Source organism: Hyperolius riggenbachi, chromosome 11 (assembly GCF_040937935.1).
Source record: "Hyperolius riggenbachi isolate aHypRig1 chromosome 11, aHypRig1.pri, whole genome shotgun sequence".
NCBI lineage: Eukaryota > Metazoa > Chordata > Amphibia > Anura > Hyperoliidae > Hyperolius > Hyperolius riggenbachi.
In genome coordinates this window covers 208,782,945-208,795,344 of record NC_090656.1, presented here as the reverse complement: position 1 = coordinate 208,795,344, position 12,400 = coordinate 208,782,945, and the positions used below count along the sequence as shown (strand labels likewise).

General features: G+C 45.5%; 1 protein-coding gene across 2 annotated transcripts in view; it reads left to right on the top strand.

The window, feature by feature from the left end:
• The window catches only part of LOC137538786 (uncharacterized), a 169,624-nt gene that overhangs the window by 28,642 nt on the left and 128,582 nt on the right, over window positions 1-12,400 (top strand). For both annotated transcript variants that reach the window (XM_068261106.1, XM_068261107.1), the window contains exon 4: window positions 8,112-8,219. In XM_068261106.1, coding sequence (XP_068117207.1) covers window positions 8,112-8,219 — 108 coding nt within the window. The remainder of the gene's footprint in view (window positions 1-8,111; window positions 8,220-12,400) is intronic.

Sequence of the window (12,400 nt, the reverse complement as noted above, 5' to 3'; positions counted from 1 at the left end):
CGCAGCTGTCTTTACCACACTGACAGCTCAGTTTGCAGCCGCTGACCCGGGGTCCCCGCACGGTGCAGAGGATGACCTCGAGGTCGTCCTTACTGCGCCTGCGTGAAGCGCCAATGTCAATCAAGCCAACGTTGTCCGCGGCGTACTGCGCAGTATGCCGCTGACAACGTGGACTTGATTTACAGCGGCGCTTCATGCAGGCGCAGTAAGGACGTCCTCGAGGTCATCCTCTGCACCGTGCGGGGACCCCAGGCTGGTGGCTGTGGACAGAGCTGTCAGCGTGGGAAAGACAGCTGCGAGGGGCTGGAGAAAGCCCCAGGTAATTAGATTTGGCTGATGATTCCTTTAAGGTAAGTATCTGATTTTTTACCCGAGCTTCAGTTCGGTTACACTTTAAAAGGGCACGGACAGTTCTGGTCTTAAAGGGGCTAGAGCCGTCCGGTCTGAAAAGGGTTAATTTAGTTTGGAATAAGGCTGTAACATAACGAAATGTGGAAAAAGTAAAGAGCTGCAAATTTTTTGAATGATATACAGTGGAGGAAATAATTATTTGACCCCCTCACTGATTTTGTAAGTTTGTCCAATGACAAAGAAATGAAAAGTCTCAGAACAGAATCATTTCAATGGTAGGTTTATTTTAACAGTGGCAGATAGCACATCAAAAGAAAAATCGAAAAAATAACCTTAAATAAAAGATAGCAACTGATTTGCATTTCATTGAGTGAAATAAGTTTTTGAACCCCTACCAACCATTAAGAGTTCTGGCTCCCACAGAGTGGTTAGACACTTCTACTCAATTAGTCACCCTCATTAAGGACACCTGTCTTAACTAGTCACCTGTATAAAAGACACCTGTCCACAGAAAGACTAAAGAGCTGTCCAAGGATGTCAGAGACAAAATTGTAGACCTGCACAAGGCTGGAATGGGCTACAAAACCATTAGCAAGAAGCTGGGAGAGAAGGTGACAACTGTTGGTGCGATTGTTCGAAAATGGAAGGAGCACAAAATGACCATCAATCGACCTCGCTCTGGGGCTCCACGCAAGATCTCAACTCGTGGGGTGTCAATGGTTCTGAGAAAGGTGAAAAAGCATCCTAGAACTACACGGGAGAAGTTAGTGAATGACCTCAAATTAGCAGGGACCACAGTCACCAAGAAAACCATTGGAAACACATTACACCGCAATGGATTAAAATCCTGCAGGGCTCGCAAGGTCCCCCTGCTCAAGAAGGCACATGTGCAGGCCTGTCTGAAGTTTGCCAACGAACACCTGAATGATTCTGTGAGTGACTGGGAGAAGGTGCTGTGGTCTGATGAGACCAAAATAGAGCTCTTTGGAATTAACTCAACTCGCTGTGTTTGGAGGAAGAAAAATGCTGCCTATGACCCCCAAAACACCGTCCCCACCGTCAAGCATGGGGGTGGAAACATTTTGCTTTGGGGGTGTTTTTCTGCTAAGGGCACAGGACAACTTAATCACATTAATGGGAAAATGGACGGAGCCATGTATCGTGAAATCCTGAACGACAACCTCCTTCCCTCTGCCAGGAAACTGAAAATGGGTCGTGGATGGGTGTTCCAGCACGACAATGACCCAAAACATACAGCAAAGGCAACAAAGGAGTGGCTCAAGAAGAAGCACATTAAGGTCATTAAGGCCTAGTCAGTCTCCGGACCTTAATCCAATAGAAAACCTATGAAGGGAGCTCAAGCTCAGAGTTGCACAGAGACAGCCTCGAAACATTAGGGATTTAGAGATGATCTGCAAAGAGGAGTGGACCAACATTCCTCCTAAAATGTGTGCAAACTTGGTCATCAATTACAAGAAACGTTTGACCTCTGTGCTTGCAAACAAGGGTTTTTCCACTAAGTATTAAGTCTTTTATTGTTAGAGGGTTCAAAAACCTATTTCACTCAATGAAATGCAAATCAGTTGCTATCTTTTATTTAAGGTTATTTTTTCGATTTTCCTTTTGATGTGCTATCTGCCACTGTTAAAATAAACCTACCATTGAAATGATACTGTTCTGAGACTTTTCATTTCTTTGTCATTGGACAAACTTACAAAATCAGCGAGGGGTCAAATAATTATTTCCTCCACTGTACACAGTACTGTGTAAAAGTTTTGGGCAGGTGTGAAAAAATATTGTTAACAAAGAATGCTTTCAGAAATATAGATAATTGTTTATTGTTAAAGTGGACCCGAGCACTTGAAAAGAACAGACTGAAATGGGTTAATTCCACATAGAAATACTGTAGACATTTGTTGCACTGAGCTGTGTTTGTTTATTTAGCTGCAGGTGAGTGTAACAAGTGTGTAATCTGTAGGAATAACTCACAGCCCTGCACTTGCTGTACAGGCAAAGACAGATGCTTTAACCCTTCCTTTGCACCCTGAGGGTTCATCCAGTAAATTTTCAGGGCTTTTGGGGGGATTTCTGTGCATTGTAACAAAGTGTTTTTTTCCCCTCTGATTGTTTTCATACTGTGCTTAATCTTTTAGAGCAGAGACGAGGTTCTCAGCTCAGATCCACTCTAACAATTTACGAAATGCAAAGTGAGCGAACAGAAGTAAAACCAAAATAAAATCAATATTTGGTTTTACTACCCTTTGCCTCCAAACCAGCATCAGCTCTTGTAGGTACACTTGCACAATTAGGGATTTTGTGGGATTATAGTCAGGTGCATGACAAAATAATTATACCAAACAGGTGCTAATGATCATCAATGTCATATGTAAAGTTAAATACATTCATTAACTGAAACAGAAAAAGCTGTGTAGGAGGCTAAAAACTGGGCGAGGAACAGCCAAACTCTGCTACCTAGGTGAGGTTGTGGAAGACCCTTTCATGTCGTGGCAAGATTGAATGCACTCAACAGGGTAGTTATACTGCATCAGCAAGGTCTGACCTAGACAAACATTTCAAAGCAGACAGGGGTTCAAAATGTTCTGTTCAAGCTTATTTGAAGAAGCAAAAAGAAATGGGCAACATTGAGGTTCGTATACTCCGTTATCAGCCAAGAAAACTCAATGCAGCAGATGAAAGACACATCAAGCTTATCACCCTTCGAAATCGGAAGATGTCTAGTAGTGCCATCAGCTCAGAAATGTCAGAAACCCAGGAACGCCGATCTATTGTTCGAAGAAGTTTGGCCAGAAGTGGTCTTCATGGAAGAGTTGCAGCTATAAAGCCATACCTGTGACGTGGAAAAAAGGCCAAGCGACTCAAGTATGCATGAAAACATAGGAACTGGGTTGCAGAAAAATTGCAATAGGTGCTCTTGACTGATTAGTCAAAATTTGACATATTTGGCCATAGCAGAAAGGCAGTTTGTGCGTTGAAGAACTGGAGAGTGGTACAATAATGAGTGTCAGCAGGCAACAATGAAGCATTGTGGAGGTTCCTAGGCGAACGTACCTAGAAGAATTGATGCTGTTTTGAAGGCAAAGGGTGGTCACACCAAATATTGATTTGATTTAGATTTCTCTTTTGTTCATTCGCTGCATTCTGTTGATCAATGAAAGTACAGTAAATGATTTATACTTCCATTCTTGAAAGCATTCTTTGTTTACAGCATTGTTTCTCAACTGCCTAAAACCTTTGCACATTATTGTGTGTATGCGTGTAATTTCTTACAGAAAGGTATTGCAGTAACACATGTTTTGCTATACACGTGTTTATTCCCATTGTGTGTATTGGACCAAAACAAAAGAAGGGAGGGAAAAAAAGCAAATTGGACATAATGTCACACCAAACTCCAAAAATGGGCTCAACAAAATTATTGACACCCTTAAAGGGACACTTAAGTCAAACAAAAAAAATGAGTTTTACTCACCTGGGGCTTCCAATAGCCCGCTGCAGCTGTCCGGTGCCCTCGCCATCTCCCTCAGATCCTCCTGGCCCCGCCGGCAGCCACTTCCTGTTTCGGTGACAGGAGCTGACAGGCCGGGGACGCGAGTGATTCTTCGAATTCCTGGCCACAATAGTGCCATCTATGCTGCTATAGCATATATCATATACCATATAGCAGCATAGAGGGTGCTAATGTGTCTGGGAACGCGAAGAATCACTCGGGTCCCCAGCCTGTCAGCTCCTGTCACCGAAACAGGAAGTGGCTGCTGGCGGGGCCAGAAGGATCGGAGGGAGACAGCGAGGGCACCGGACAGCTGCAGGGGGCTATTGGAAGCCCTAGGTGAGTAAAACCCATTTTTTTTGTTTGACTTAAGTGTCCCTTTAACTTGGTGTAATGGTTAAGGACTCTGCCTCTGACACAGGAGACCACAGTTTGAATCTCTGCTCTGCCTGTTCAGTAAATCAGCACCTATTCAGTAGGAGACCTTGGGCAAGTCTCCCTAACACTGTTACTGCCTATAGAGCGCGTCCTAGTGGCTGCAGCTCTGGCGCTTTGCGTCCGCCAGGAGAAAAAAGCGCGATATAAATGTTGATTGTCTGGTCTTGTAACTTAATATTTGGTTGCACACCCTTTGGAAAAAAAAACTGAAACCACTTTTCCTTTGCAAACTGCTCCAGGTCTCTCTTATTGGAAAGGGGCCTATTCCCAACAGCAATTTTAAGATCTCTCCACAGGTGCTCAATGGGATTTAGATCTAAACTCATTGCTGGTCACTTCAGAACTCTCCAGCGCTTTGTTGCCATGCATTTCTGGGTGCTTTTTGACGTATGTTTGCAGTCCTTGTCCTGCTGGAAGACCCAAGATCTTGCACGCAAACCCAGCTTTCCGACACTGAGCTCTTCAGTGCGACCCACAATCCTTTGGTAACCCTCAGATTTCATGATGCCTTGCACACATTCAAGGCACCCAGTGCCAGAGGCAGCAAAGCAACCCCAAAACATCATTGAACCTCCACCATATTGCACTGTAGGTACTGTGTTCTTTTCTTTGTAGGCCTCATTCCGTTTTCGGTAAACAGTAAAATGATGTGCTTTACCAAAAGCTCTATCTTGGTCGTATCTGTAAACAAGACGTTTTCCCAGAAGGATTTTGGCTTATTCAAGTACATTTTGGCAAACTGTAGTATTGCTGTTTTGTCTCTGTGTCAGCAGTGGCATCCTCCTGGGCCTCCTACAAATCCTTTGGTAACCCTCACATTTTAGATGCCTTGCACACATTTAAAGGGAAGGTTCAGGGAGGGTGGTTAAAAAATAAAAATCAATTTCCACTTACCTGGGGCTTCCTCCAGCCCGTGGCAGGCAGGAGGTGCCCTCGCCGCCGCTCCGCGGGCTCCCGGTGGTCTCCGGTGGCCGACCCGACCTGGCCAGGCCGGCTGCCAGGTTGGGCTCTTCTGCGCTCCAAGGCCCGGCACTTCTGCGTCCCACGCCGGCGCGCTGACGTCATCGGACGTCCGCCGGGCTGTACTGCGACCCGACCTGGCCAGGCAGCCGGCCAGGTCGGCGAGGGCACCTCCTGCCTGCCACGGGCTGGAGGAAGCCCCAGGTAAGTGGAAATTGATTTTTATTTTTTAACCACCCTCCCTGAACCTTCCCTTTAAGGCATCCAGTGCCAGAGACAGCAAAACAACCTCAAAACATCGTTGAACCTCCACCAGATTTCAGTGTAGGTACTGTGTTCTTTTCTTTGTAGCCCTAATTCCATTTTCGGTGAACAGTAGAATGATATGCTTTACCAAAAAAATCCATCTTTGTCTCCTTTGCCCACAAGACGTTTTCCCAGAAGGATTTTGGCTTACTCAAGTACATTTTGGCAAACTGTAGTCTCGCTTTTTTATGTCTCTGTGTCAGCAGTGGTGTCCTCCTGGGTCTCCTGCCATAGCGTTTCATTTCATTTAAATGTCGACAGATAGTTTGCGCTGAAATTGATACTCCCTGAGCCTGCAGGAAAGCTTGAATTTCTTTGGAACTTGTTTGGGGCTGCTTATCCACCATCTGGACTATCCTGCGTTGCAACCTGTCATCAATTTTTCTCTTCCGTCCACACTCAGGGAGATTGGCTACAGTGCCATGAGTTGCAAACTTCTTGATCATGTTGCGTACTGTGGACAAAGGCAAATCTAGATCTCTGGAGATGGAGTTGTAACCTTGAGATTGTTGATATTTTTCCACATTTTTGGTTCTCAAGTCCTCAGACAGTTCTCTTCTCCTCTTTCTGTTGTCCATGCTTAGTGTGGCACACAGAGACACACAATGCAGACTAAGTGAACTTCTCTCCTATTTATCTCAGGTGTGATTTTTTTTTTTTTTTAATTGCTTCACCTGTTACTTGCCCCAGGTGAGTTCAAAGGAGCATCACATGCTTGAAACAATCTTATTTATCCACAATTTTGAAAGGGTGCCAATAATTTCCAAAATGAGCAATAAACATCAAAGATAAAAAGGACATAATAAAGGATCATACATAAAGAGAGAATTAAACAACAACTTACAATGCGCATATCCATCATTCACAGCATATAGTGCTTCTGGATCAGATCGCACCAAGACTTGGTTTCCACATTCGCCAGATCAGGGGTAGTGGAGAGTGTAATGTCCACTCCGATGGTCTGGCTGTTGCCCAGTGCATAGGATCCCCATAGGCTATATGGGGAACGCATCTGCCTATCTAGGTTTACTGGTAAATGCACAAAAGTGTGGCGCGCATACTGCAACGGGTGCCACGGATCCCTTGCACAGTGACAAGTGGTAACAATTCCTATTTATATAACAGGAGCCGTTCACTGTCAGTTTTACTGTGAGCGGAGAATAGACAAAAAATGTCAGGCCAATGGGTAACACAACCTTAGGCCTGGGACCCACTAACAGTGCTTTTCTCAGCGCTTGTGATTTGAAAAGCTCTTGATAATGTAATGCTATGGCGGATTTTTGAGAAATCACATCCCTCAAATGCGAACACACACATAGCTTTGCATTAGCAAGAGCTTTTTGAAATTACAAGCACTTAGAAAAGCACTGCTAGTGGGTCTCAAGCCTTAAAGGAGTTGTCAGGCAAATGTTATTAAAATACGCTACTTACCGGGGGCTTCCTCCAGCCCCAAGCTCCCAGGACCTCCCTCGCCACAGCTCTGCCCGCAGCCGTTTGCTGGAACTCCGACCCGGTCCCCGGCGATGACGTCAGAGCCGGGGACCGGGTCGGAGTTCCAGCAAACGGCTGCGGGCAGAGCTGCGGCGAGGGAGGTCCTGGGAGCTTGGGGCTGGAGGAAGCCCCCGGTAAATAGCGTTTATTTTAATAACATTTGCCTGACAACTCCTTTAAAGGGAAGGTTCGCGCAGGATATAAAAAACAAATTGCACTTACACGTGGTGTAGGGACGTCATCGGGTCTCTACTGAGCAGGCGCAGAACTACTGCGCCTGCACAGTAGAGACCAGACGACGTCCTTTACACCACGTGACCCGCGCCGTGGAGCGCACATGAAGCTGACCCGGAAGCCGACCTGGCGAGGTCGGCTTCTTCACCGCTGGACGCCGGGAGGGAGAGGAGCTGCGGCAAGGGCACCGATCGACTGCCAGGAGCTGGAAGAAGCCCCAGGTAAGTGTTTTTTTTTTATACGATCCAATTTTTGATTCCGATAAAAAACATAGCAGCATGCAGTACTTTTTTTTAATCGTAATCACAAATTGGATCGTATAAAAAATTCAAAATCGCATGTAGTGTGCAAGAGGCCTTAATTTGTTTTGACATTCATTGAACAGTTGTGCAGTGGTCAGTAGATTAGTGACTGGTTCAATCAAAGTGATTGAATCTGATAGAAAATGTATTGTGCATATGGGCAATTTACATGAATATGAGTTATGAAATAACAAATTTATTCAACCGTTACCTATCCCCCTGAAACTGATGCACTTGGACCAGAGTAGTTGCAGCTTTTCTAGACCGTTTAAATCCAAGTCTGAATGAGCCAGGTCAGCTGAACCAATCGGATGCCCAGGGTTTTCAGTTTGGTAGCCACAATGCTGACCATGTGCACAGGTGCATTGTCGGTATCTGTAGGATTAAGCACTGGCTGTTTCTTTCTTGCCTCCTCAGAATTGAAGAATTGATTGTAGTAAACCTAAATTTTATTTGTTTTTTTTTTAAATTTGGAATTACCATGACCTTAGAAAATACACTGACATCTTCCTGTGTGATTGCAGAGAGAGAAGACAACACTGGAACAATAGTTGGAGCAATGGTCGGGACTCTGATCTGTACATTAGGGCTGGTGGCCTGTGTGCTGATCTACTGGATGAGGTTCACGAAAGGTGAGTGCTGAAATTCCACACTATCATAGTTGCCCTATGATGGTGAATATTCCCAGCCAATGGTCTCGCATAGTGATTTACTGACTAATATCTGCTAGGCCACTCCTTCCAGCCTGCGTAAAGATTAGGGTTATTTTCAAATATGATTTTCCACTGGCGATTACACTGAATCAGCAGCACAAATGTGAGGAGGGAAAATGAATGCTAAGTTGTCTCACTACCTTTGACAACACAGTGATGTGGCTCCATCATAGTCATCAAAATCATTGTCATCAAAATCTTTATTTCTGGGACAGAGGAAATACAATTTAGAAACCATACACTGATCGATATTTATTTTCGACCAACATTTAGGTTTGATCGATTAAAAGTGATTGATATAGCTCTGAAAATCAAAATACATTTAATCGGACCGCATGGAAGACTTCAGCTGATTGTACAATTATCGAGTGCATTTCATTTATATTTTGATTGATTTAGTGTTTTTAAACATACACATGCTCAGCTTGGCAGAGGGCAGAAGAGGGTTGGCATTATGACTCACTTCCTGAACAGTCTGTTTGACCGCACAAATCTATCACATATCGCTGCAAGTGTGTTGAACATTCATCAGCCACCTCTCCATTGTCACAGTGTTTTCTGATTAAAAAAAAAATGTTTACAACTTCAAGCCAATAGCAGAACAAGAATGTTTTCTACTTTGTTTGCACAGCATTTTTTTCAATTACAAGACTATTTGATTATTTGACCTGCAAATAACATTGCTATCAATTAGCTTTTCTGGAGTGTGAACATGCCTTTTAGTGACAGTTTTTTTTTCACTGGGTTTAATGTTTTAGAGCAAAAATGCATTTAGGAGTGTCATAACAATTTAAGGAGTCTCTCAAAAATAGTTCCTTGTATTGTATTCCTTGTATTGTATTCCTAGGCTTGTATATGTCTGTAAAGTTTCAAAATTTGTCAGCATGAAAATGTCCTTTCTGAAACCATGTTTTACAATGTCCTCCAATGACTGTTTATTCTCCTAAATTGTCCACTATGTTGGATAACACTCAGCTGACTGCTATTGTGGTTCCCACTTTGAGCTGCAGCAGGACTCCTTCTCCTCATCCTCTCCTCTCCATAGAAGAGAATGGGCTGCTAGGTTAAAATAACAGCCAGCTACAATGCTTTCTGGTCTAAGCTACAGGTTCAGGGACTATAAAGGAAAGGTGCTGCTATCAAATGGTAGGTCTGTGGGTGTGGGTTAAGCCCTCCTTTTGTGATTGCTCATTAGTTGGGTATTTAGCCCATCTTTAGTGGTGGACCATCCCTAGGTGCTTAGCCCATGTTTAGTGGTGGCTTATCCCTTGGGTGTTTAGTCTTTGTAATGTCCCATCTTTTAATTGTGGATTCCTTCCTTTTGTGATTGCTCATCCCTTGGGTGTTTAGCCCATCTTTAGCAGCCCCCCTTTCATTGTTTTTTAGCCCTGCCTTACAGATGACCCATCCCATAGGTGTTTAGCTATCCTATAATGCTGGGTGATCCACTGTTTAGCCTTCACATAATGAAGACATGGGCCTTGGGTGTTTAGCCTTCCTTTTATGATAGCCTGTCCTTTGGAGGTGGTTGTGCAGCTGCACATATTGCTTCAGATTATAGACTATATAGTTATCCAGTACATGGTCTATCCCTGGCCTGTTAAGCCTTCCTATAGTGAAGCCCAGTCCTAAACAGTTCCATGCAATGTTTGAGACCATTGTTTATGGTGGTAGACTCTGCAGAGCCAGTTATGCTGGGAAATACACCATGAGTTTTTTCGGCGGATAGTTGGCTCGATAGATAATTTCCGACAGGTCCAATCTGATTTTTGAAAAACTCCTCCTGTATTCCTACTTTCCTAGTATTACGACCATACAAAACTTAACCACTCCAGGACCGCGTCACGCTGATGGGCGTGACCGCGGCTACAGCCCCAGGACCGCCTAACGCCAATCTGCGTATGGTCCTGTGGGTGTGTTTTGCAGGAGATCGCGCGCATCTCCGCTTGAATGACAGAGCTCCGCTCCATCATCAGCCTCCCAGCGGTGATCACCGCTAGGAGACTGTTAGATGGCAAAACTGCTGTCTATTTACTGTGTACAGCGATGCGATCCATGGCAGCGCTGTCCCCCTGGGCAGCAAGACAGCGATCTGCTGTCATAGGCTGAAGCCTATGACAGCCGATCGCACTTATTGGCTGGCTGTGGGAGAGAGGAAGGGGGGATTAGAAAAAAAATAGGTTTATTTATTTAAAAAAAGGAAATAAATATTTGTATAAAAAAAATAAACAACCTGGGAGCGATCAGACCCCATCGACAGAAAGCTCTGTTGGTGGGCAGAAAAGGGGGGGAATCACTAGTGTGCTGTCTTGTGTGGCCCTGCAACGAGGCCTTAAAGCTGCAGTGACCCAATTTGTGAAAACTGGCCTGGTCGTTAGGGGGGTTTAATCACTTGCCGACTGTGCCCACAGCCCATGGGCGGCGGCAAAGTGGACGCCTTAAGGACCGCAATACGCCTGACGGCGGCGGGTCCTTAAGGCGTGTCCGGGGAGCGATCGCGTCATTTATGACGCGTGCTGTCCGCGGCGAAAGGTCCCGCCCACCTTGCCCGATACCCCGCCGGCCAATTAGCAGCGCCGGCGGGGTTTAAAATTACGATCTGGCCAATAGAAATGTATAATACACTTTGTTTACATGACAAAGTGTATTATAGGCTGCCTCCTCCTCCTCTGCACGCATCTTCGCACGGATCGTCCGAGGAGGAGGCAACCCTCTATGTGAGCACATAAACACCCATTTTTCGCCACACAGATCGCCCACCCCAGCCCTCAGAACCCCCCCTGACCACCCCAGCAGACCCAAGTTTACACCCAAGCACCCCCTAATAAACCCATCAATCACCCCCTGCCACTATCTGCCGACGCTATTATTTAGATTAGGTCCCTAACTGCCCCCTAGGGTCCCTTGATCACCCCTTCCTACCCTCAGATCCCCCCTGACTACCCCCCTGTATACTGTATACACTTGTATACATCTGCCTTACCCTCTGATCACCTGTCTTTCACCCCTTGTCACCACCACCCATCAGAGCAGACCCTAAACTGTCCCTTGGGGGCACCTGATCACCCACCCAGACCCTCAGATTGCCCTCAGACCCCCCCCCCCCCCCTCCTGATAACCTCCCCAGTGCATTGTTTACATCTATTCTCCCCTGTAATCACTCACTGATCTCCCATCGGTCACCCCCTGTCTGCCACCCATCATATCAGGACCCAATCTGCCCCGTGCGGGCACCTAATCAACCCCCCTCACCCTCAGATCGCCCTCAGACCCCCCCCCCCCCCCCCCCCAATCACCTTCCCAGTGCATTGTATTTGATTGTGCTGTAACTGTATTTGATTGTGCTGTAACTGTATTTGATTGTGCTGTAATTGTATTTAATTGTCCCGTAATTGTATTTGATTGTCCCGTGATCGGCTTTGATTGTCCCGTGATCGGCTTTGATTGTCCCGTGATCAGCTTTGATTGTCCCGTGATTGCCCTGTGATTGTCCCGTGATTGGCCTGTGATTGGCCTGTGATTGTCCCATGATTGGCCTGTGATTGTCCCGTGATTGCCCTGTGATTGGGCTGTGATTGCCTTGTGATTGGCTGTGATTGCCCTGTGATTGGCCTGTGATTGGCTTTGATTGTCCCGTGATTGCCCTGTGATTGGCTTTGATTGTCCCGTGATTGGCTTCGATTGCCCTGTGATTGGCTTTGATTGTCCCGCGATTGGCTTTGAATGTCCAGTGATTGGCTTTGATTGTCCCGTGATTGGCTTTGATTGTCCCGCGATTGCCCTGTGATTGTTTCTGATTGCCTCTGATTCCCCACTCGCCACCACCCCCCTGTCACTATCCTAGTGATCTAAAAACAGTGATCAGTGAAAACTGTCACTTTTTTAGTATCACTAGTGTTAGCAGTTAGGCCAGTTAGCTAGGCCCCTTTGTTAGTGTCAGTTAGTGCTCAGCCCACTGCACCACAGTCACTAATTAGCGTCATCACTGTCGCTAATCAACATTGTTACTATATAGTATCTGTAAGTGATCATTACTGATCGCAGTCAGATCTATTAGGGTCACTAGGATCCACTAAAAAACACAGTGTTTGCCCGATCAG